Source organism: Lampris incognitus, chromosome 4 (genome assembly GCF_029633865.1).
Source record: "Lampris incognitus isolate fLamInc1 chromosome 4, fLamInc1.hap2, whole genome shotgun sequence".
Lineage (NCBI taxonomy): Eukaryota > Metazoa > Chordata > Actinopteri > Lampriformes > Lampridae > Lampris > Lampris incognitus.
Window position 1 is genome coordinate 27,602,219 of NC_079214.1, and position 27,255 is coordinate 27,629,473.

At 46.1% G+C, this 27,255-nt stretch overlaps 1 protein-coding gene across 1 annotated transcript in view; it reads right to left on the reverse strand.

The window, feature by feature from the left end:
• Positions 1-8,358, reverse strand: part of cdkl5 (cyclin dependent kinase like 5) — a 36,282-nt gene extending 27,924 nt beyond the window's left edge. The window contains exons 1-4 of the mRNA XM_056279317.1: positions 8,299-8,358; positions 5,312-5,357; positions 5,077-5,213; positions 178-298 (exon numbers count right to left, since the gene is read on the reverse strand). Coding sequence (XP_056135292.1) covers positions 178-298; positions 5,077-5,213; positions 5,312-5,357; positions 8,299-8,358 — 364 coding nt within the window. The remainder of the gene's footprint in view (positions 1-177; positions 299-5,076; positions 5,214-5,311; positions 5,358-8,298) is intronic.
• Positions 8,359-27,255: the final 18,897 nt, after the last annotated feature.

Here is a 27,255-nt window from a genome sequence, read left to right on the forward strand (position 1 = left end):
GAAAAAATCTGGGCAGAGGAAAAGAATGCTCTCCTCCAACAAATGAGTGTTGGGGTCTCCTTGTGCAGTCGAGCTGCTTAGCGGCCACATTTTGTGGTAGTACTGGACTGCTTCAATGTACTGTAGGGTTATTTCCAGATAGGGAAGTTGAGGGAGAAACAGATAAAGACTCCTCACCTCTGTGTACTATCTCATTCTTGTGACACCAATGGATGGCTTTGATGAGCTGATAGATGTAGCTGCGTACTTTGTCAGGCGGCGCACCATTGGGCAGTTCCTCTAATAGCTCCAGCATGTTCTGCAAGGCATGAACAACAATGTTAGCTGTGGGAAGTGTTCGGTCAAGTTTCAAAGGTTTGACCATATGGCACATTGCACATGGAGTTCAGCTTGTTGAAACATGTTTCATGCTCTTTAACACTGTACACAATAAGTATTTGCCTTTACCAACCAGCCTTTCCTAAAAACATTGTCGAATGGGAGTTTCCCCATCATCTCATTTATTTAAATTAGAACTACGGGGAACATGACCTGACTCCATGATCCAGATGGATAAAATGATGATTTACTCAAGAGAATTAAGAGTTAAGTTGCCAGACACCTACTACAACCAAAATCATTTGCTCGTGTTCTTTTCATTGATTTTAGCTCTGCTTTTAACGCTCTGCAAATTGATACCCTTTTAGAACAACTTTTTAAGATGACATGAATGATGGTCTCATTCATTAGATTAGAAGCGTTCTAACTGACTGCCCTCAGAGAGTTTTGATGAATGGGGTCTACTCAGATGAATTTCTTTTCAACACTGGGGCAACACAAGGCTGTGTGCTGTCACCACTATTGTTTTCTATTTAAACAAAAGAAATGACTGTTCACAGCAGTAATGCCAAGCTGTTCAAATATGTTGATAATATGGCCCTTATTGGTCTTCTCCTGAAAGACAAGGAGGAGGCTTACTTCAGCCAGGTCACTGTACTGCAGGAATGTTGTCAGGCAAGTAAACTGGAAATGAATGTGGTCAAAATAAAATAACTTATAATGCAAACAAAAGCAAGTGGAACCAGTGACATTCTTCCTGTCATACTCAATAACCAGCCTGTAGAAGAACTATAACATTTTAAGTACTTGGGCACAATTATTGATCAGACCCTAACATTTAATGAGAATGCGGAGAGCATTTTTAAGAGAGCCAATCACCAATTGGTTTTAATCAGGAAGCTGAGGAGCTTTGGCGTTAGCCAACACATACTTGAAATGGCATACAGGAGCCTGGTTGAAAGCATTTTATCATTTAATATAACAGCTTGGTACAGCAACTTGAGTGTAAAGAGCAACAAAAAAAAAGCTCTCCAAAATTTGTAAAATTGCAGGTAAGGTGATGGGCAAGTCACAAAAACAACTTTGCAATATATTTGACAGTGCTGTACCCAGGAAGGCTAAACATACAACTGCAAATGCCTCACACCCACTACGCTCAGAGCTTAAGCTGCTCCCGTCTGGCTGTCAATTCAGGGTCCCAAGGGCCAGCTGGAGCATATATAAGAAGTCTTTTATTCCCTATGCCATACAGGCATTGAACACAGAATGACTGCATCAGGGAACACTTGTTATTCTAGTTTATAAGATTTGCACTCTGTTATTATTTATACAACCTATTTGCTACTATTGACCATTTGCACTGTTGTATGTTGTATATTTTGTATGTTTTAATGGTGAGTGGTGATATGTGTAGTGTATTTACTTTTGCTGTACTTTGGGAGAAGCCAAAGACAAATTTCCACTGAGATGGACAATAAAGTAAAGTAAAGTAAAGTAAAGTAAACCAACCAACCAACCAACCAACCAACCAACCAACCAACCAATCAATCAATCAATCAATCAATCAATCAATCAATCAATCAATCAATCAATCAATCAATCAATCAATCAATCGATTTCAGCTTTAAGAAAATGAACCATGTCATGACACAGTTGACTAAATACCAAAGAAACAGAGTGGGGAGCACACTATTATTCTCCAAGGGCATAGTTCAGCTCATCTTATGGTGATGCTTTTTTACTAAACTGAACAGACTTCATGTCATTAAACTCAGTATTTACACAATAATATATAGTAGAGGTCTTTAAGGTATGAGAAACTCCAAGTTAAGACAAACATAAACATGCATGCAAATAAACATGCAGTCCTGAATGTGAGTCATTGCGTAGCTGTGCATATCAGATCACACATATCAGATGTGAGGAGCCTCTTGTAACATGGTTATGAATGATGGAGCAAAGTTTTTACCACCTGAGTACATACATTTTATGCCCCCCCCCCCCCGATCTGAATATTCTGGAATTTTTGATTGAATTGAGCCCATATACCTGCTGATGCTGAAGGAAAGTATTTTATACTAGGCCAACAATGAGCCTTCTGTATGTGCCACCTATTCATCTTCTGAAAGACATTACAGATTATGTGGATCATACGATCCTGTCTCTTATCAATAGCCCAATCTAGCAAATTACTTGTCATCTTTCATAAGACGCTTACAAAACAATTTGGCATGTTTGTAAGACTATTTTGTATTATGTACCCTTTTCCTTGTCTTCTGTTATATCCATTAATTCTTATTCCTTTAGTATTTTTGATTTTTGATTTTGATATACTCTATTGATCCCTGTAGGGAAATTATGCTTTACATTTAATCTATCCTAGCTGTGTAGCTAGGAGCAGTGGGCAGCCACCATGCAGCACCAGGGGACCAACTCCAGTTCATCTTGCCATGCCTTGGTCAAGACCATGTAATGTCTGTAGAAGTATCTTCTCGACATAAAGAATACTTTCCAAATAGAATGAGCCGACTCTTTGAGTTCTTTTTAACAAGTGTAATTTTTACTGCTGCGCTGGCTGTTTTGCTAACACGCTAATTTTACCGTTGCCTACTAGCTTGCTATACTTTTTCTTTGCTAAGCTAGCTTGTTAGCTTTATTGGCTATTACAGAGGAATTTCCCTCCTCTCAACAGCTGGGAAAATCCTGTCGCGGATCCTTCTGTATCATCTCACCACCCTGGAAGTTCTCCCTGAATCCCAAAGCAGTTTTCGATCCCACAGAGGGACCACCGATATGATCTTTGTGGCACGACAGCTCGTGGAGAAAGCAAGAGAACAACAGAAGACAATGAATTTCATCTTTTTCGGCCTTGAGAAAGCATTTGATTCTCTTCCAAGAGCCACTTTGTGGGATGTGCTATCCAAATCTGGATGCCCTGACCACTACATCCAGATGATTTGCACCCTCCATGATGACATGAAAGACTGTGTCTGTTTCCGTGGAACCCTTTCCAAACCTTTCCGCATGGATTGTAGAGTAAAGCAAGGCTGTGTTCTAGTGCCTAAGTTATTTTCCTTATACCTGGCTGCTCTCTTGCAGAAGACAGATCGGTCACTCGACGGAAAAGTCAACATCCGTTACCACTTCGATGGCAGCCTGTTCAATCTCCAGCGCTTGAAGTCTAAGAACAAGACGTCCACCATGCCATCATTGAGCTTCAATATGCCGATAATAATGCTGCTCCTGCTATGACTCCAGAAGGTCTTCAGTTGATCACCAACTCCTTTGTTCAGGCCTATGAAAGTTTTGGCTTTTCTGTGAACATCAAGAAAACCAAAACGCTTGCTGTTGTGCCTCTGGATACCGCAGGAGTTCTGCTTCAAATCACCATCCATGGCCAACCTATAGAACAAGTTAAATCCTTTCAGTACCTTGGAAGTATCCTTGAAGAAACATGCAGTCTAGAACCAGATATCACCAACAGACTGAAAGCTGCCCACACTGCCTTTGGCCGACTTTCTCACTGTTTTTTCTATGATTGTGATCTCAAGACATCAACCAAAATCATGGTTTACCGTGCAGTGGTTCTTTCAACCCTCCTGTATGGTTGTGAAACCTGGACCGTCTACAAATACCAAATCCATAAACTAGCAAAAACTGAGAAGTATTCTGGGAATTTCCTGGCAAGAACGGGTCACCAACAATCAAGTTCTCGAAAGAACTGATGTCCTTTCCATCGAGACGACAACTGAACATCACCAGCTGCTTTGGTTTGGCCACATCCAGAGGATGCCAAATGACAGACTCCCTATACAAATTTTATACTCTGAACTGACTGAAGGTCAAGAAAAAGAGGAGCTCACAAAAAACGCTCCAAGGACTGTATCAAGGGAACGCTGATCACCTTCAACATCGACCATAAGAACTGGGAAGAAGTAGCGGAAATTCGGAAACACTGGAGAGCTGGAGGCTGAAACAGACAAGGCTGAAACAGACAAACGAACGCATGCAGAAGAAAAGCGCCGCTGCTGAAAAATCCACCAAGAACAGAGAGCCGCAAGAATGGGTCCACCCCCTACTATCCCCTGTCCACACTGTTCCAGCCTCTTCTATTCTCATGGACTGTCAAGCCATCTTCGTTTTAAGCACACACCTTAATCACTTGGAATGGATCCTCAGACATGAGAGACGACGACGACTCTATTGATCCCCGTTGGGAAATTATGCTCTACATTTAATCCATCCTAGCTGTGTAGCTAGGAGCAGTGGGCAGCCACCATGCAGCACCAGGGGACCAACTCCAGTTCGTCTTGCCATTCCTTGGTCTAGGGCACAGACCGGAGTATTAACCCTAACATGCATATCTTTTTTATGGTGGGGGAAACCGGAGCATCTGGAGAAAACACAGGGAGAACATGCAAACTCCACACAGAGGATGACCTGGGATGACCCCCAAGGTTGGACAACCCCGGGGGTCGAACCCCGGACCTTCTTGCTGTGAGGCGGCAGCACTAACCACTGTGCCACTCAATTCCTTTATTATTTCCATTAAAATGGAAATAATAAAGGCAAGGAATAAGAATATGATAAGAAGAATATAATATAATATATAATAGCAATTGCTCTTTTATAATTTTGTCAGTGTAACCTATCTGTGTTGTTTAAAGCACTTTGTAACAGTTTTGAAAAATGTTCCATGAAGTTAACAGTTTCTATTGTTGTATCATAAACAATCCGGGTATCAAATCATTCACTGACCCTCTCGACGTATTCAAAGACAAGGTAGAGTTTCCCCCGTCTACGGAAAGCTTCCTTCAGCTCGACAATATTGTCTTGCTTCAGTGTCCGAAGCATCTTAAGCTCCCGCAGAGTAGTCTCTTTGACCTCCTCATTTTCTACACGGAAAAAAGAGATCAAAATAACAACATTGTCAAAGACTACTAACTCACCCACTCGCTCGCTCACTAATGCACTTGCTCACTCGCTCACTCACCTTCACTGTCTTTGAACTTCTTTATGGCCACCAGTTCATTGGTTTCCTGCAAGGCAAGAGAGAGCAATCTGTGTTGGTGAATTGGTCACAAAACCATTGAAGCTAGTGAATGTCCTACTCAATCTGCTTCCTAATGAGCAAGAGGAGTATATCCGTTGAAGCTGCTGCATTTGGGAATATGCAACTAATGTTTCTGTCTCCAGCTCATTTTCCTACTTTCAGTAACAATGTGAAATCAGGGGCAACCAAGTGTGTCAGGTCTTTGTTATGCATAAAGCTCCTACAGGACATAGTAGATGTTCTGGGTGTTCTGGATGGATGGATGGATGGATGGATGGATGGATGGATAGCTAGATAGATAGATAGATAGATAGATAGATAGATAGATAGATAGATAGATAGATAGATAGATAGAGTGTGTGAAAGAGAGCGAGAGAGAGAGAGGTAGAAAGAGAGGGAGGGAGAGGGAGGGAGAGAGAGATGAAGTTTCAGGTCAAAAACAGTAAGTGATAGAAACTATTTGCAGATTTAGAGTCAAAAGGGAGCTAGTAAGAGAAAGAGAGAGGACACTGAATACTGAAATGCATTCCTGCCCACTCTAAATATTTTCTGTGGATTTGAGCTCAAGTTACCAGCAAAACCAAGGTGAGAGCAATGCCAATCCTCTGATCACAATGCTTTTACCACAGGGCACACAGAAACAGCACATCCTTGGCATAGTAAATATGCATCTACATTTCCATCAGCTACTTGCAGGTTGCTTGATTGACCTTCCTGAATATGCCATGAGGGTGGGATTGCAGTTTTAGTTTTGCTATGAAAGTATTTTGAAGGCTCTGTTGCACTGGCAGTTGGAATACAGGAGTATAAATAGACCACAAAACAATTAAAAGATTTACCCGAGATTGGAAAACAGTTTAATTTCCAAGACATTAAATTAATGATGCACAGTTTGACAATCTATTCATCTAATGCTGCAAAAACATGTGTCAAACATCAATCCAGGGTGAAATACAAACATTTGCACAAAAGGTATTCAGGCACCTATAACATCAGTAGTTGTGAATTTGTGTATCTGTGGGATGAATCTGTGGGATGTGTTCTAAAGGTTATCCAAGTCTGCAAGGTGTATGGAAAGAGCACAGATGCAGCACTTTGTGATGCACAAGATTTTGCAGTGACGGATTCAAGAGGCTGTATGACATTGTTGTATTGAAGAAAATTAATGCATTTCCAAACCTTATTGGCAATTAGTGAATTACAAGTTTTTAACTTTCATTGCATTTATGAAAATAAGTCCATCCATTATCCAAACTGCTTATCCTGCTTTCAGGGTGGTGGGGATGCTGGAGCCTATCCTAGCAGTCATTGGGCGGCAGGCGGAGAAACACCCTGGACAGGCCGCCAGACCATCACAGGGCCGACACATTCACACACATTCACACCTAGGGACAACTTAGTATGGCCGATTCAACTGACCTACATGTCTTTGGACTGTGGGAGGAAACCGGATCACCTGAAGGAAACCCATGCAGACACGGGGAGAACATGCAAACTCCACACAGAGGACCCCCGACCTTGGGGGTTGTCCCAAACCCAGGACCTTCTTGCTGTGAGGCGACCGTGCTAACCACTACGCCACCATGCCACAATAAGTATAATAATTAAGTGTGAATTCAAATTTGGAACACAAGTCTGAAAGTGTTTTTATTTACAATTCATCTAATGTATTTCTTATGAAATAGTTGTTTAAGTAATAAAGAAATCACCGAATCATATTGTAGACACAGAAAGTAACCAACACTCAAACAGACAATGTCTCGAAGACAATTCTAATAATTGTGTTTGGTATTTAAAGAAAAAGTGTGTGCATGGTAAAAACAAAGTTAGGTAAATATAGTAAATATAAACTAATGATTCATGATGGAAAATAAAGAGCTCATACGCTCTAGATTTCCATCTGCAGAAGTTGAAGCTTAAGCAGAACTGTCTCATCATTGATGATTTCATAAACACCCCCACTGAAACTATTTTAACCACTCAGAGAAATCCCTTGGATTACTTGTGTAAAGGCTCTGACGTCATGGAGGCTCAGCACAGGCTGAGGAAGATTTGAAGTAATGGGATCCCCGGACATAACTGTACTTTAACAACCATCCATCCATCCATAATCCAAACCCCTTATCCTGCTCTCAGGGTCGCGGGGATGCTGGAGCCTATCCAAGCAGTCATTGGGCGGTAGGTGGGGAGACACACTGGACAGGCTGCCAGACCATCACAGGGCTGACACACATGCATCTTTTTTCTTTTCTTTTTTTAACATAATTTTATGTGCTCCAGGACACTGTTAGTTTGGCCTTTGCACACCAAGTCAGAATTTCTCGAATGCATTTTTTTAATCCGTTATCCGGGAAAATCATCACGCACTGCAAAATTGCACACTGAGTCCAATGGCTTTTTTTCCATAATATATTGTGAAAATTCGCAGCCAAAAACAAAATGGCTGCACGGTGGCCCAGTGGTTAGCGCTGTCACCTCACAGCAAGAAGGTCCTGGGTTCGAACCCCGGGGTTGTCCAATCTTGGGGGTCATCCCAGGTCGTCCTCTGTGTGGAGTTTGCATGTTCTCCCCTTGTCTGCGTGGGTTTTCTCCGGGTGCTCCGGTTTCCCCCACCATCAGAAAGACATGCATGTTATTAATTAACATGCAGAATGAATACTTCTGTCTGTGCCCCTGACTGAGGCATGGCAAGACAAACTGCAGTTGGTCCCCGGGCGCTGCACGACAGCTGCCCACTGCTCCCAGCTACACAGCTAGGATGGGTTAAATGCAGAGCATGAATTTTCCCACAGGGATTAATAAAGTATATCAAAATAAAATTTAAAAAAAATCAAAAAGCCTGTCTTCAACCAGTGAGGATGACTTTGTGGTTCTCTCTCTTCTGAGGAGAAATAAAGGTAAAATTGAAACTGGGCCTTTTAGGTTACATCCAAATCTGAGAGCGCGTCAAAATCAGGGAGGATTTCATAGGCTGATCCAGGAGCCATGGGGCTATCTCCATCGCTTCAACATCTACTTCAGGATCTCTGTGGGTCAGTTTTGATGTACTAATAATACACATACAAACTTTAAAAAGAACAGGCTCAATTACCACAATCCAATTGAAATCGTACCTGACACAATAACAAATAAAATGAGAAGCTACAAAAGCATTAATGATTTGGATATTCATTGATCGGCTATTGTCTAATAATCTGCCAAGGACAGAAACTATCAAAAGGACTCTTGTTTGCAAGAAAATCATCAGGATTTCAATTTAAAGTTAACCACTGAAAACATACAACTTATTTACGGTGGTAAGTAATAATAATAGTAATAATCATAATTATTACATTTATATCGCGCTTTTCTAGACACCCAAAGCACTTCACAGTGAAGGGGATAACTCACTTCAACCACCACCAATGTGTATCACCCACCTGGGTGAAGCACGGAAGCCATTTTGCACCAGAACGCTCACCACACATCAGCTTGATGGTGGAGAGGGAGGAATCATTGAGACAATTACATGGGGCGATGATGAGGCGGCCAGATGGAGAGAGCCAGGTTGGGAATTTTGCCAGGAAACTGAGGAACCCCTACTCTTTGTGGTAAGTGCCGTGGGATTTTTAACGACCACAGTGAGTCAGGACCTCATTTCTCATCTGGAGGACGACATCTCCTACAGCACAGTTTCCCCATCACTGCACTGGGGCATTGGGATTAGATATTCATTGTTTTTATTAGGACCGGAGGGAAGACTGCCCCCTACTAGCCCTCCAGCACCACTTCCGACAGCAACTCGGTTTTCCCAAGAGGTCTCCCATCCAAGTACTAGCCAAGTCCATACCTGTTTAGCTTCCGCCATTTGGCAGAGCCAGGGTACATTTTGCTATGTCTGCCAGCGTATATAGTAGGCTTATATAACCAAACTAGGGATGGACAGTTAGGGATGGGTACCGAAACCCAGTATTAAACAGGCACCAGTGCTAAATTATTAAAGAACGTAGTATTGATAAGCTCCAACATTAACGGTTCTGCTATCGGTATTGGAGAAATTAAGAATAGAAATGTCCTATCTGTTTAGGCTACACAAATGTTATCTTCCACCATTTACCTCACCAACTCTGTTTCTAACTTGCAGTAAGATAAAGAAATTTTTCCATGATGCATTTTCGCTATTCCCAATCCAGAAAAGAGATCTCTCTTGGAGCCTGGCATATGTGTGAGCTCAGGGGCGGGGCCAGCGCTCTCTCTCTCTCTCACACACGCACGCACGCACACACGCACGCACGCACGCACACACACACACACACACACACACACACACACACACACACACACACACACACACACACACACACACACACACACACACACACACACACAGAGTCTGCTCCTAGTGACAATGGCGGAGAGAGAACTAAATGGTCAAAAATCTGGTTATGTTTCACTAGAGTCAATGTTGCCAAGGCTGGATTATGGACCAGGCATGCCAGGCGAGTGCCCCGGGGCCCCAGACCACAAGGGGTCCCAAAAGGTCAGGGGTGTTGTGTTCGCGTATGGTAGGGATCCCCAATCATACCCTACAAGGAACGTTTGTTCCAGCCCTGCATCACAATGCAGGGCCCAAGCTAGTCTCTATTGATGCGGGGGCCCCAAGCTATAGTCTCTACTGATGCAGAGCCCTAAGCTACAAAATCTCTATTGATGCAGGGGCCCCAAGCTACAGTCTCTACTGTTGCAGGGCCCCAAGCGTCATTGTTTCATTGTGTATAGTTAAACAAATGTGCTAGCTAGAATGCCCATACTGGAAAATAATTAAACTGATAGTTTTACTAAAATATGCCCATATTCCACTAAATTGTTTGTTCTGAAACTTCGGTTGGTAAGCCATTGTAAGTGGGAAGAAGGCTTCGCAATATGTTTGCGATGCTGTGAGCTGCTATTCTCTTCTCTGTTTGTTTTGTGATTCAAAATTGTGTTGTACTTTGTAGTCGCCATCCGAATCCCATGCAGATTGGCATAGCATCGACTACCAGTTTTAGATTTAACAATGTTTAGTATTGTTTGCATAGCCTATCTTATGGGGGGGGGGCAATGGACATGTGTGCCCCGGGGCCCCCTGGTGGGTTAATCCGGCCATGGATGCTGCCAATGCTCGTTGCTACAAGTGCAACAAGTCTTTTGCATGTAAGGGCGGAAACACGAGCAATCTTTAGAAACATCTAGTGAAAGTGCATTGAATACATATGGAGAGGTGTCTGGGTAGCGCAGCAGTCTATTCCGTTGCCTACCAACACGGGGATCTGCGGTTTGAATCCCCATGTTACCTCTGGCTTGGTCGAGCGTCCCTACTGACACAATTGGCTGTGTCTGTGGGTGGGAAGCCGGATGTGGGTATGTGTCCTGGTCGCTGCACTACCGCCTCCTCTGTTTGGTCAGGGTGCCTGTTCGGCGGGAGGGGGAACTGGGGGGAATATCATGATCTTCCCACACACTACGTCCCCCTGGCAAAACTCCCCACTGTCAGGTGAAAAGAAGGAGCTGGTGACTCCACACATATCAGTAAGTACTTGTTTATCAGATGACAAGCTTAAGAAGGAGCAAGATGTCTACGGGTGCACTGGAACTGTCAAAGGGATTGATCTTCATGTTGGACCACATCATTGTACGTAAGAGATCAGCACCCAGGGCCCAAAAGATTACAGCATGCAGGCCTATTTCTCTCTGTCCTTTTCTGCGGGGTGATTGTTCTTTTGTTGGCAGACAGTAGCGATCAGAAGACAAACCAGCCTCGCTCTTTGTCACTTTCAACAAGGACCACACTGTAAGAGGCTGCCTGTGTTTACCACTGGACTGGAAGAGGAGCCAGTGATCTGGGACAAACTAAGTCAGAACACGTTAGCAGGATGCTACAGCCGAGAACGTTTCTTGACAGATTTTTTTTTAATAATCTCTCTCTCCCTACTTATTTTTCTCCTTCTCTTTATTTTTAGATCATTTTTGTAAACAGGATAGATAGGATAAAGAAAATAAAGTGGGACTACAGCATATGGGTTCATTCCCAGGGTACAAATTGCAGTTTTTTGTTGGTACGCCATGCGTCAGTGGTGCGTGCTACCTCATGTCTTCTTAACCTTTTCTGACATCCTTTGATTTACCTTTTGAGCCGCCCGCCAAATCCAGCACACCTATAAATAGCTCCAGACATGCTAATATTCTGGTGATGAAAGAGCGCCTTACATTTCACCACATTACACGAAAATAGGTACAACGTGACACTTTTGAAGCTTCTGCAGCAGAAGTTAGCCATGTTCGTCCAAACAGAGCTAACCTTCCTCTGTTCCCAACCAAATACTGTTCAAGCAAGAGGCTGGAATACCGCTCTGAATTTCAGATAGTAAGAGATTGATTTTGTTTCTCTTTTGGGCAACTTCATGTTAAAAACCATCAATTTTATATTAAGTTGACACTATTGCTCATATGAGCCACTTTCTTTGCTGAATGGAATGGGAACCAGCTTCCATCGTTTGTTTGATTTTTTTTTTATTTTGGATTTTTCCCACTTTTTCTCCCCAATTGTACATAGGGTTGCCAACTCCCTGAAATGGAAATAAGGGACAGGCAGTGGAGTAAGTTTCATTTGAGCATTGGGGGGACACATTTAGCGGGGGGGTCAGGGGTCCTCCCCCTGGAAATTTTGAGCATCACACATTTAATTTCCTGCATTCTGGTGAATTTGTATGCACCAATTTGCTCTTTTTCTACATCAATTTATTGTGGAAATGTCTTATTTATGTAAAAGAAAAACAACTTTCAGATAGGCTAGCCTATCGGATATCTTCTGTTACTTTCCTCTTGCTCATGTTGACTTTGTGAATGAAAGTAGTAGATGCATTTGAACTAAGACAATACCCTTGGTACAAATTGGTTTGTAGATGTACCTATTATGTTATCTCATGTGCCCGAAATTATCAGTTCAAGTTCATTTAAAATTAAAACATAAACGTCTAGGGGCTGCTGTTAGCAAGCGCTAGCTAGCTAGTTCGTGAGGGGGTCTGAACTGATAAACACAAGTTATAAACTAGATAAGGCTATAATTCATCCGGAAATACGTAAGAAAATCAAAACCCCAAAGGTAAGAAAGGGTGGTGTACTGGGCTAGACAAGCAAGCTGGCTAGCTACGTTACTTACACTTGCTTACATGATCATTCATGCTCCGGTCTCCTGGTTGTCAGGAGCAACTGCAAGACAGCAACGAGGTCGGAAATCCCAGTGGCAAGGTTAAAATGGTATGGTCCAAGCATAGTGTTATGTCTGCACACATCGACAGTGCTGCATTTGATTTGGTGCTGTTCTATTGTGCTGGGATCGATTGGTGATGCCTGCGGGCTCTGGGTTGTTTGATCGGGTCTGCCTGTGATGCTGTGTCAGTCTAAATAAAGAATGCCACGGAGAGGTTGTGTCGAGCGACAGCGCTGTGTCCTGACGTGATTTCTAAATACAATATTGGCGACGAGGATGGCTGATATCTCTCTCCCACCACCTGCCCCCTTCCTGGCATTACCTGGCGAGCCTCCGGTACCATGGACTCGCTGGCTACATAGTTTTGAAAATTACATCATCGCCTCAGGGCTCGACGACGTGAGCCAGGCAAGGAAAACGGCTCTGTTGCTACACTGCTTGGGAGCAGAGGGTCATCGTGTGCTCGGGACTCTGGGGAACGTCACAAACTTTGACGAAGCTGTGGGACTTATGAGCACCCATTTCGCTGCTCCACAGAGTGCCCTCCTTCGGCGATTTATATTCCGTCAGCGACACCAAATGCCTGGTGAGTCTGTGCAGCAGTATGTAGCTAATTTGCGAGGGCTAGCTAGCTCATGCACGTTTGGCGCGCTTCAGGACGAGATGGTTCGCGACCAGCTAATCGAACACACCAACAACGCAAAGGTGCGTGAGACTCTCCTGCTGGAAAAAGACGATCTGCTGCTGTCCAGAGCAATTACCATCGCACTACAGGTTGAGGGAGCAGCTGAGTGTGCTGCTATGCTAAATACACAGCAAGTGGCCACCTCCAGTCAAGCTGCCAACGACTCCTCCCTCTACTCACGGCTGCCCCTCTGGACGCAACCCAGCAAGAGCGAGGCGGGCGCCGACTCCACTGGGGACGTCTTGCAACTGCAACGACGGCGTTCTCGGCCCCGCCCTCAACAGTCCTGTGGTAACTGTGGATCTCGGTCTCATGTTTCAAGGGCTCAGAACTGCCCTGCCCGTGGCCAGACATGCCGTAGCTGCGGTAAGCAAAATCACTTTGCCAACGTCTGTCGATCTTCCCCGGCTGGGTCAGAGGGCCACACCCCCCAGTCTTCAACCGCCGTCATTCACAAGGTGAGCTCTGGGCCAGTGTCATTCAAATCATGCACAGTCAACATTAATGATGTGCGCATCCCCCTGCTGTTGGACACCGGTGCAGGTGTGTCTCTCCTGAATGTTGATACCTACAGTCAATTTTTCGGTTCACTGCCACTGTCCGCACCCTCAGCTGTCCTCTGTGGGTATGGTGACTCCAAAATCGATCTGGTTGGCTCTCTCCAAGTGACTGTCCGCTATGGAACCAAGCTGATGCCCAATGCAGTTTTTCATGTGGCACCCCGTGGGGCCAACCTGATGGGCCTGGACCTGTTCTCCGCTCTGGGGTTCTCCCTCTTAGACACAAGGGGGGCAGCAATCCTGACTGTTGCCACACCTTGGCAGCAGAAGTGGCCATCGCTGTTTATGGGGCTGGGCTGCCTCTCCGCCTTCGCCCATCAACCTTTCCTCAACCCTGCTGTGAAATCTGTCATCCAACCACTGTGCCGCATCCCGTTGGCTCTCCGTGATGGGGTCTCCGCCGAGCTGCAACAACTGCTGGAAGCTGGCATCATTGAACCGGTGGACGCGTCACCTTGGGTCTCAAACCTTGTGGTGGCTAAGAAGTAGTCGGGGGGCCTGCGTGTCTGCGTCGATCTACGTGCAGTAAATAAGGCAGTGGTCCCTGATAAGTATCCACTGCCCACCTCAGAAGAACTCACTGCTCAGTTCTATGGCTCTGAGGTGTTCTCCAAGCTCGACCTCAGACAGGGGTACTTACAGGTGCTCCTCCACCCCAGCAGCCGAAACCTCACAGCCTTTGTGACACATGCAGGAGTGTTTCGCTACACCAGGATGCCTTTCGGTCTCAGCTCCGCCCCTAGCTGCTTCCAGAAAATCATGGTCTCCGTGCTGGCTGGCATACTGGGCGTGGCCATTTATCTGGACGATATAGTGGTACACGGGCCCACCAGTGAAATCCACGACAAGCGCCTCAACATGGTCTTCGCAGCCCTGTCCAAGCACAAGCTAACTCTCAATGCTGAGAAATGTGTCCTCTCTGTGCCAGCCATCGAGTTCGTGGGGTTCCGGCTGTCAGCGAGCGGTGTAACTCCACTACAATCCAACGTGGATGCCATTCAGGCCATCCCTGAGCCCAGCTCGGCCACCCAGGTCGCCTCCTTCCTCGGTATGACAAGTTACTACCTGAGGTTTCTTCCCCAGTACTCTGCGACCACAGCCCCCCTGCGCCAGCTGCTGCGTAAGGACGAGCCATGGGTGTGGTCAAAGGCATGCAGTGACGCTGTGCGTGATCTCAAGACTCAACTGACTTCACCACCAGTGTTGGCTCACTTCGACATCTCCAGCTCCACCTTTGTGACCTGTGACGCATCAGCCACAGCGATAGGGGCTGTGCTGTCTCAAACCCAGAACGGTGTGGTGAAGCCCATCGCCTTCGCCTCCCGTGCCCTCAACCTGACCGAGCAGCGGTACTCCGTGGGTGAGCGTCAGGCGTTAGCCTGTATCTGGGCTTGTGAAAGGTGGCACCTCTACCTCTATGGCCGCTCCTTCACCCTCAGGACAGATCACCAGGCCCTGACAGCGCTGCTGTCCACATCTGGGACAGCCCAAAACCCCTGAGGCTGCACCGCTGGTCTGACCGCCTCCGCCAGTACAACTTCAGCCTGCAGTTCACCCCAGGCAGAGACAATGTTGTCGCCGACCTGCTCTCTCGCTCTGTCTCCACCCCAGCTCCACAGACGGACACTGACTGTGTGGAAAAGGACATTGTCCAAATGCTACACACACCCCTTCAGGCCACTGTCTCTCTGCAGAAGCTGAGGGCAGCCTCCGAACAGGACCCTGTCCTCTCCCAGCTCCGCACCTACATCCAGAACGGCCGGCCTCACAAGGTCCCAGAGGAGCTGGCTGCATTCGCCCGAGTCAGACAGGAGCTCTCCTGCTGGAATGACACCTGCGTGGCACGTGGGTTTTGCACAGTGGTCCCAGCTGCTCTCCGTGCACGTGTTTTGAATATGGCGCATGAAGGCCACCTGGGCATTGTGAAACTGAAACAGCGCTGCCGAGACCTGGTGTGGTGGCAGGGGATAGACAGAGATATTGAGGCTCTGGTGAAGGACTGTTCTGCCTGCCTTGTGAGTGGCAAGACTGGCCACCAGGCTCCCCCACCCCTGCAACCTCTCGCCTGGCCCTCTCAGCCCTGGGAACACCTGCAGTTGGACATTTGTGGTGACATCCATGGAGTTCCCCACCACCAACGCTTCATGGTGGTCGCCTACGATCTACACTGAAAATGGCCTGAACTCACCACTTCCAGCACTGTGACCTCACAGATCATCATCGACTTCCTGGACTCTCTTTTCTCTCGCTGGGGCCTCCCAAAGACCATCACCACTGACAACGGCCCTCAGCTGGTCTCTGCTGAGTTCACTGCTTATCTCGAAAGCAAGGGCATCCGTCATATACACACTGCATACTACCACCCCCAGGCCAATGGCGGCGTTGAACGTTTTCACCAGTCACTGAAGAACGGCCTCAGAGCACACATGGCCCAAGGGTGCTCTTTCACGCAGGCCATCCGTCACACTCTGCTGCACTATCGGGCCACACAGCACTCGACCACAGGCATCTCCCCAGCCTCTCTCATGCTAGGCCGGGAACTGTGCATGCCCCTTGACAGGCTCCGCCCCTCCACACCCCAGGCACTCCCTCTGGGGTCAGAGCCTCAGTCACTCGTCAGCAGACGTGGATGAAGCAACGGTTTGACCAGTCAAAACGAACTAGGGTGCCAGACATCAATGTGTCAGACTGGGTCAGGGTCCGCAGGCCCCACAGGGACAATAAAATGGCTTCATACTGGTCCTCTCCTCTCCAAGTCACCCGTCAGCTGGGCCCAGCCACTTACCTCCTCAGCGATGGCACTCAGTGGCACTCCAGTCATCTACGGAAGGTGTCAGCTCCGCCACACACAGCTGGTGACACAACCTTAGCCATTCCCTCAGCATGGCGAGACGCCCCTGGGCTTCATGCAACTCCTACACGTGCCCCAGACATTCCTGGGCCTCAGCTTCCCCTGCCTTCTCCCTCCCCACCTCGGCCTGCCCAGCCTCAGGCCGCCCCGCGACCTGTTCGCACACGTTTACGCCCTGGCCACCTAGAGGACTTTGTGTCAACCTTTCATGTTTGAAATCCTGCCGGGGGGGGGGGGGGATGTTATGTCTGCACACATCGACAGTGTTGCATTTGATTTGGTGCTGTTCTATTGTGCTGGGATCGATTGGTGATGCCTGCGGGCTCTGGGTTGTTTGATCGGGTCTGCCTGTGATGCTGTGTCAGTCTAAATAAAGAATGCAACGTAGCGGTTGTGTCGAGCGACAGCGCTGTGTCCTGACGTGATTTCTAAATACAATACATAGGAGTGTATGAAATCGTTGGAAAACAAGTATGAATGACATTTTAAGTAGTTCGATTGTCTGTGTTATTTTACCTTTTTTGGCGAGGGAGTTAACATTATCATTCATGATATATTTTTTTGGGGGGGGGGACAAATTCACCTCTTCTAAATATTGAGGGGGACATGTCCCCGCTGACCCCCCCCCCATAATTTACGCCTGTAGTTGGCAACCCTAATTGTACTCGGCAAATTACCCCACTCTTCCGAGCCGTCCCGGTCGCTGCTCCACCACCTCTGTTGATCTGGGGAGGGCTGCAGACTGTCGCATGCCTCCTCCGATACATGTGGAGTCGCCAGCCGCTTCTTTCACCTTTTCACCTGACAGTGAGGAGTTTCGCCAGGGGGACGTAGCGCGTGAGAGGATCGTGCTATATCCCCCCCCAACACATGCCCTGACCGACCAGAGGAAGCGCTAGTACAGCGACCAGGACACACCCACATCCGGCACCCGCCCGCAGACACGAACAAGTGTGTAAGTAGGGACACGAACCCACACTGAAGGTAACATGGGGATTCGAATCGGCGATCCTCGTGTTGGCAGGCAACGGAATAGACTGCTACGCTACCGGGACACCAGATTCCTTTGTTTAGATTTAAATTATTTCCTGAGCAGTTATTCATACTGTTCCAACATAGAGCAAATATGATCAGGCAAGATTACTGCGGCATCACTTATTTGAGTAGGAGCTGGTTTTTCATAAGGCAGGCACCTGTTGTTTAGAGTGTTAAAATGATGCTGAATCATTATTTTGAATTACATGAAAATCCGGTGAAGTTTAGCCGTTATACAATTTTATTATTATTTCTTTCTATTATTAGAAAGCAGAATGTGCATCCAGTAAAGCAACGTAAAGATGACAGAGAAGAGAGATGTAATTCCCAGGCAAGCCAAGTTATAATTTATTTATCATGTGCTGTAGTCATTACTAAACGTCATATTTTTTACAACAAACCCCATACAAACTACATTAATTTTTTTTTGTGTTTTGGTTTTTTTTTAGCACGCTGTGATGTTCAGTATTAGGGTAATACACCTTTAAGGACACAGGGAATTATGGGATAGTAAACAGAGCACCCACGGGAGCGGGAAGGTAGACGAGGGTCAGTCGGATGATGTGCACGTTATGCACGGAGCGAAATAAACATGCCGAAGTTCCACGGCTAATTCAGAAACGGTGTTATAATCTGTGAGAGTGAAAAGTAGGTCATTACAATGGCGACGAGGACTTTGTGGATTGACGGAATCTGCACTGCGGAATTGAATTATAAACTCTAATCAGTAGTAACAAAAGGGTAGTAACGTTCAGCTAACTGCATTAGCTGAGCTAGCTAGCACGAATCAACAAGTTCATCCACGTCATCCGCCATCTCATCATGGCAAAGTTTTTCGCGTCGAGCGACGCATTCCCGGCGTTTGATATCCATGGAGGTGCCCCGGGGACGTTGGGACCTAGATGGGAGAAATGGACGGCTCATTTCGAAAATTTCTTGTTGGCCATGGACATCAAAGACAATACTAGGAAACGTGCCATGCTACTTCATTATGCGGGCGAACAGGTATATGACATTTTTGTGACGCTGCCTGATAAGGGAGTCGCTAAAGACTTTGATAAAGCCGTTAAGGCACTTGAGACTCATTTTTCACCAAAGAGGAATGTGGATTTTGAGGTGTACAAGTATAGGCAATCTGCACAGTCTGGAAATGAAACCGTTGGGGAATACTATGTCCGTTTATGCACACTTGCAGTATCCTGTGAGTTCTCTGATGTTGACGCAGAAATAAGACGCCTCATTGTGCAAACTTGCGTATCGCACAAACTTAGGAGAAAAGCTCTCACTGATCCCACGGTGAATCTGACAAAACTCCTGGAACTAGCCAGGCTGGAAGAAGCGTCTGAACAACAAGCACGTGAAATGGAGAAACGATCAGACACCGTTTCGGATGGTATTTTGGCTCTGCGCCACCGAGAGCGCAGGAATCAGCGGACTAGGCAACCTGCTCATTCTGCCCGGCAGCCTGCACATACGGCCCCAGGCGCGCACAGACGTGAGTGCTTCAACTGTGGCGGCTCATTCCCTCATCAAGGTGACTGCCTAGCACGTGGGCTTGCATGTCGCAATTGTGGCAAACAAAATCATTTCTCAAAAATGTGCCGGTCGTACCCAAGACAAAGTATGAACTATGTACAATGTCAACAGTCAGATGACACCTCAAAATCAAATGCCCACTCACCGCGTCCCAATGAAGACAGCACAGACCATTCCCCCAGATATCTTTTTACACTGAAAGACCCAGCTATCACAGCGCCAAAACAGACCATTCGGATAAATGGGTTGCCTCTCGAAGTGCTGGTAGATACAGGAGCCTCAGTCAATGTAATAGACTATTGCACATTTCAATCACTCCCAGCCCGCCCAGTACTGCAGAACACATCAGTCCAGATTTTTGCTTATGGCTCCCGCACGCCTCTGCCAATGCGCAGGCAATTCTGCTCACAACTCGGCTTCCGAGACAGAATTGTCAGAGAAACATTCTTCGTGGTCGACAAGCCAGCGATTCCTGTAGTAAGCTGCCAGACAGCAGTTGCCCTCGACCTAGTCCGCCTGGTCAACAATGTACGTGTGCCGCTCACGCTCCAAAAAAAATTCCCCACCGTTTTTCAAGGCATTGGAAAGCTCAAGGATCACCAAGTGAAAATCCACATTGACACTACAGTGCAACCAGTGGCTCAACAACACAGGTGCATCCCCTTCCACATGAGACAGCTAGTGGAACAGGAGCTGGAGAAACTAGAGGCGCTAGACATCATCGAACGTGTTGAAGGCCCCACGCCATGGGTCTCTCCGGTGGCAGTAGCTCCAAAGCCCAAACAACCAGGAAAAATCAGACTGTGTGTTGACATGAGACGCCCAAACGAAGCCATCAAGCGTGAGAGGCACCTCACTCCCACAGTGGATGACATTCTAGCAGACCTCAATGGGGCAAAAGTGTTTTCCACACTTGATCTGACAGCTGGCTACCACCAGATTGAACTCCATCCTGACTCCCGCTACATAACAACCTTCACAACACATGTGGGCCTGAGGCGCTGCTACAAACGACTCAACTTTGGGATATCTTCAGCGGCAGAGATTTTCCAAAACACCATTAGAGAGACACTGTCTGACATCCTGGGTGTTCTGAACGTCAGTGATGACATGCTGGTGTATGGCACTAGCCAAGAAGAACATGACAAGAGCCTAGAGGCGGTCCTTACGCGTCTCAGTGAATGTAACCTCACACTCAATGCTGACAAATGTGACTTAAACAAGACCAAGGTGGAGTTTTTCGGATATGTATTCTCAGATCAAGGCATCTCAGTGGACCCCAAGAAGGTGGCTGCAGTCAAGGAGACCCCAGCCCCACGGAACCCAGGAGAGGTCAGAAGTTTCCTTGGCCTTGTCACATACTGTGGTCGTTTCATTCCAGGTCTAGCCACCCTGACACAGCCTCTCAGAGAGCTCACAAAGAAAGACCAGCTGTGGGACTGGTCCCCAACCCACCAGACAACTTTTGACAAACTCAAAAATGCACTGAGCAGCGACACAGTCATGGCCTATTTTGACCAATCGAAAGACACAGAAGTTGTTGTGGACGCAAGCCCTGTAGGCCTAGGGGCTGTTCTTACCCAAACTGACTCTGATGGTACACTGCACACACTTGCCTATGCCAGCAAAACACTGTCACCTGTAGAACAGCGATACTCACAGACTGAGAGGGAGGCTTTAGCTATAATCTGGGGCTGCCTTCATTTCCAGCTATATCTACTCGGATGCCCATTCACAGTGGTTACTGACCACAAGCCGCTGGTGCCCATGTTTAACAAGCCATCTTCCTCTCCCCCTCCCAGAATTGAACGCTGGCTACTAAAGCTACAGAACTTCAACTTCTCTGTGATCTACAAGGCAGGTGTTGGTAACCCAGCAGACTACTTCTCCAGACACCCAGTCCCCACACACGAGTCGAATAGCACACATGCCACCGAGCTGGCTGAAGCACACGTGCGTTTCATCATTGACCATGATGTTCCCCGCGCTATGACAGTGCAGGAGATCCACACTGCCACACAGTCTGACCCATGCCTCCAGCGGGTCATAGCTGTGGCCAGAACAGGACAGTGGCACACTCTTCTGGAACAGACAGCAGACATGTCTCCAGCCCAAAAATCACTCCTCCGATGTTTTCATGCACAGAGGTCAGAGCTCATGGTGTCCACATCTGATCTCCTTCTCAGAGGTAACAAGCTGGTAATACCCTCATCCCTGCATAACCGAGTGATTGACATTGCTCACGAAGGCCACCGGGGGTTGGTAAAGACAAAGAAACTTTTGAGGGAAAAAGTGTGGTTCCCTGGTATAGACCAAAAGACAGAAGACTGCGTCAAAACCTGTCTTGCTTGCCAAGCAGTGACAAACACAACACAATCTCATGCACCACTCCAGATGACTCCCCTTCCAGCTGCACCCTGGACTGAGGTGAGTGTGGATTTCTGCTCATTGCCAAATGGAGAGTACTTACTTGTAGTGATGGACGATTATTCAAGGTTCCCAGTGGTGGAGAAGGTGTCCACCACATCTGCAAAAGCTGTTATACCAAAGCTAGACAGCGTGTTCTCATTATTTGGCATCCCAGAAGTTGTCAAGAGTGACAATGGTCCTCCTTTCAATTCTGAGGACTTCTCCAGGTTTGCTTCATACCTAGGCTTCCGCCACAGAAAGATAACCCCTTATTGGCCCCAAGCAAATGGAGAGGTTGAGCGCTTTATGAAAACGTTGAAAAAAACGATCCAGATTGCCACACTTGAATGCAAAAACACTCAACAAGCACTGAATCGCCTCCTGAGAGCATACAGAACAACCCCACACAGCACCACTGGGAAACCACCTGCCACAGCCATCTTTAGCAGGCAGGTGCGCACAACACTACCCAATGTCCAAAACACAGTTCCAGACAAGCTCATGAGAGCCAGAGACACACAAGCAAAAGAGAAAGATGAAAGGGCATCACGACAAACACTTCTGTCGCCCATCCCCTGCTCTGAAAGTGGGTGACCATGTGCTGGTGAAAAGACTGCGACCAGAGAACAAATTCCAGTCCCTTTTCCATCCGGAGCTGTTTCAAGTCACTGCAGCAAAAGGAACAATGATCACTGCTCAACGGGGGCAGCAGGTGGTGACAAGAAATGCGTCACACTTCAAGCGAGTGTCCCCCACACTTGGTCCAACTGGTACACTGGCAGAGGACAACAGCACGTGGAGTGAGACTGACCCAAATGACTTTGTTTACAATGATGAACCCAACCCAACGTCAGGCCCAGTGACCTCAGGCGCCCCTCGCTACCCAAGAAGGGTTGCCGTGAAGCGGCCAGAGTACCTTAATGATTTTGTGCCATAACATAACACCTTGGACTGTGTTGTAGTGGAGCATTAGTTTGGTTTTTGTATGCCGTTAATTCAAAAAGACAAAAACAAAAATGTTTATGTTGTGATACCTCTAGTGGGATTTGTTACAAAGAAACTTCAACCCCTATCCTATAGCAGGAATGTAATGTTTACTTTCTTGGGGATGTTGGAGGGATGTGATGTTCAGTATTAGGGGAATACACCTTTAAGGACACAGGGAATTAAAGGGATAGTAAACAGAGCAGCCACGGGAGCGGGAAGGTAGATGAGGGTCAGTCGGATGATGTGCACGTTATGCATGGAGCGAAATAAACATGCCGAAGTTCCACGGCTAATTCAGAAACGGTGTTATAATCTGTGAGAGTGAAAAGTAGGTCATTACACACGCTACGTGAAGTGACAAAGCTGAACTGATGCTAAAACACACAGTTAGCATTGGTGCAATTTAACACACAATCTAGACCAGTGAAATCTGCCATCAGATGCACAACCTAAAGTATAGCCTAAATAATTGATGAAGGAGCCTAGCAAGAGTCAGTCGTCAGAACAGTAATGCAAAATGCAATCTGGAGTGCTTTCCATCACCTCCTAGCAAGCTCGGAGTCTCCACTGAGTCACGTAGTCGTGTTCGAGCCCAGCGCTCAGAGGAGGAAGACTAGTCTCACAATGGAGTCCTCTTGCAGGCTGACCCATTTAGCAACATCAGCTCTCGACTCGCTCTCTTCGTCTCCCCCTCCCCTCTCTCTTTCTCTCTCTCCATCTGCACTTACAGGCACACAGACAAACAGTCACTCACTCACTGCTCCTCTCTCTCCCCCTTTGCCATTTCCTCTCCTGCTCTGCTTTCAGTGGAGAAATGTAAAAATAACCACTTCATTCGAGTAACGCTAAAGAGCTTTTTTTTTTTTTTTTGCTGTGGTCTGGGTCTCTGGCTCTACATATAGATTGAGACAAATTAAGTGACTGTTATATAAGTATGCCATGCAACAATTCTGAGTGACCTCCATGAGCAGCTCAAGAGGACGCCCTACCTCGGTTGTAGAAAACAACTAATCAAATGTAACAAAGACATCAGGCTGTGTCGTTTTACATATAATTACTACACAACCACTGACAGCTAAATTGGTAACACTAAAGAATAAAAAAAGGGGGAAAAAAACAAACAATTCAAAAACTTCTGCGTATCTCCGCAGTCACTGGGCGACAGGCGGGGAGACACCCTGTACAGGCCGCCAGTCCATCACAGGGCCATAATAATAATCATAATAATAATAATAATCTAAATAATAAATAAATAATAATGTAAAAAATTATGATAAATAAGAAATAACTGACAATAAACCTCTGCGTCATTTGAATATGTCATGTCATTTGAATTACTTTGGACATCGTTGTCTTTGATTTGTTTCATCGTTCCTCCCAATGAAACAATATTAGACAGTTCACAGATAAGACGCAGCTCCCAACACAGGTTTGAGTCGATAATAGGGATTTTAATAAACAAGGTCGAACATTCCTAAGCTAAGACATGGGCGTTAGTTTTTTTTTTCCGATGTAAACGTAAGGCTCGGTTAAACGAAGTCTTGGCTTTACTGACTCAGCATCCTCTATGTGGTCGAGATGTCTCTTGCTTGTCCTGTGACTCTCCAACTCCGGCTACTGAGACTTCTGCTGCTGAGACACCAATGAAAACAGTCCAGTGACTGGTTATGTGACAGCCTACATAAGAGGATCTATTTTCATGTTCAGCAGCACTCACTAAACACTCGCCACATTCGGAACAACTTGCAACAATTTGCAACAATCGGTTGTTATCGGCGATAACTCGTGGACTCACTGTCATGTGCTTACTAGCCTACAAGAAGACAAACAATGGCGATAGTTATGGATGGTGATCGAGGGGGCAAAGTGTTGGTACATGAGAACTTCAGATATCAGAAGCACCGCACCAATCAAGACACCATTAGATGGAGGTGCTGGAGGTGGAACTGTAGAGTGCCACTGATCACAAATAGATTTGAAGTGGAGGACGTGGATGCTAACATTATTGTGCACAATGTTGGGGAACACGTGCAACCCCCTGACGGAGAAATGGTGCACCGTGCAGAATTCCGACAGGGGGTGATTGCAGAAGTTGCGAGGGAGTCAACAGTCCCAATCAGAAGGATCTATAATGCGCAAAGGGTCCTGCAGCGTCGGCAACGTCAAATCCAGGGTGGCGGCGACAGACCACCACCACAAGGATTCCAGTCTGTAAGGACTGTTATGGCCAGAGCACGCACAGCAGTCATGCCCCCGATTCCAGCTACACTTGAGGATGTCGTCATCGAAGGTGCATGGGCTGAAACGGGACAGGGAACAGTTCCTCCTGCACCAAGACAACGAGTGGGCTATCGCTGTGTTTGCCACAGAGGGAAACATCAGGAAGCTGCGAGGCTGTGGAACCGTATATATGGATGCAACGTTCAGCACGTGCCCCCGCCCCTTCAGCCAAGTTTAATTGTATGATTATGGTTGTGTAAATTAGGCTATACTGTTTTTAGTCGATTATTTGTATCATTATTTAAAAAAATAATATAGCATCGGTGTAGGACTCACAGTCAACCATTGCTTTGGATACTCTTAAAGCTTGATAAATCTACATCGTTTCCATCAATTAGCTGTGGAATTCACCATAGGCTATGTATTTAACTTTCATTTTAAAAATCAATTTAACACAATCCAGCATAATTTTTGGAGGTCTACATCACACAAAGGCCTACATTCATAAAGCTGTATTATGCATTCATGTTTATCAAGCCACTGTCAACATGTTCAGCATATTCACATTTCTTTAACAGTTTACATGATTAACCTCTTGTTTTTGTTTTTGTAGCTTATCATCGCACTCTAAATGATGCGGTCCAAGTGCGCCACCCATCCCTTTGGATGTTTCTGCGCCACATTAAGGACCAGCAAACCCTGGCAGAGGAAAGGCTGGAGATGGCGGAGCGCGGAGATGCTCCCCCAAGGCGGAAGCCCAAGTGGAGGAGGTTGGAGGCCCGTCTCCTGCGGCTCAAGGGTCAACTGGATGCTGGTCACAGAGATTTGGAATCATATTGGGGGGCTGTAAGCCACCACATTTTCAGATAGGCTGAGTAGAGGTTTTAGCCCCTCTTTGTTGAGTAGCCTAATGGACTAGGACTACTCATTTTGCTTTTTTGAAGAAGAAAAAAGCCTTAACGTTAGGCTAGTTAGGCCTTGGAGATTTTTGTTTTAGACCATGCCTTTTCTGGGGGGCTTCTGCCATAGACCAACCCTTTTTCAGCCAAGCTTTTACTAGAAGCATTTTGTTATTAATAGCCTATTATCAGTGTTACTATTGATAGTATTATGCCTGTAATTGTTATTTGTTATTAGGCCTCTTTTATAATTAGGCTATTATTATTATTATTATTATTATTATTATTAGGCTGTTATTATTATTATATTATTTATTATTATTATTATTATTATTAAAGAAGAACATCAAAGGATGTAAGGTAGCACTCATCAAATGAAAAAAAAAGACACAATTCTCTATTTTACCATTTCATTGTTTGGCATCAGTCATTAACTTGGCCGGGTAGTCTTCTTCAGAAACCTTAATGACTGATGCCAAACAATAAAATGGTGAAATAGAGGACTGCCTCTGTTATTTTTTTACCATTTGGTGAGTGTTACCTTACATCCTTTGATGTTCGTCTTTGATTCATATTTTTGGTTTAGCACCTCCACAAGCCTTTAGTTTTTTGAGAAGCACATATTATTATTAGGCAATTAGCCTATTGTGTAAGGTAGGCGGCCCCCGTTGATGAATACTTTGTGCTGGTCCTAAATTCCAAGTCCTGGTCTAAGTTCTCTGCCTAAAAAGTTCATCATTAAAGTCTTTTTGAAAAAGAAAGTCTGCCAAGTGATTTAATATGGAAAACGAACTGCAAAGTAACAAGAAAGTGGCTGAAGTGTCCAGTGCTGTGCAAATTGAACTTTGAGCGAAGGTGGAAATGGCTAGGTTATACTGGTAGGCAGGCCTACTGCAAGACAAACTTGCGTTGATTGCCGACTGTCCATGCTGAGCCGGAGAGCCAACTAACTAGGCCTACTGCAGTAAATATTGGTAAGAAATAACAATAAAGCAAATTACAGCCTCCTCTAGGCCGAATTTGGATACGCACTCAAGGTGGCCTGCGATATACAACAGTCAACAATGGTAATACGGCCTAATTTAATCAGCGGAGGAATAGATTGTCGTAGCCTACAACTCAGCCATGACCCCAGTTTTTATTATTTTGGACCCGTTAAGGAAATAATTTGCAAAAAGGGTTCTAAGTTCCCCGGTTTGTTCCTCGATTGGCAATAGCGGGGAATATAGGACCCTTTATTTGGAAAAAGGTCCTATGTTCCCCTGGAAACAGCAGGGAATATAGGACCCTTTTTCCAACAGAGGGTTCTATGTTCCCCGGTGTCTATTGCAACCGGGATTATAGGACCTCTTTAGGGGAAAACGGGGAATATGGGACCCTTTTTTTCTCGAAAGGGTCCTAGGCTCCCCGATCGGGGAACCTAGGACCCGGGGAATATAGGACCCGGGGACTATAGGCACGGCCCCGAGAAAAT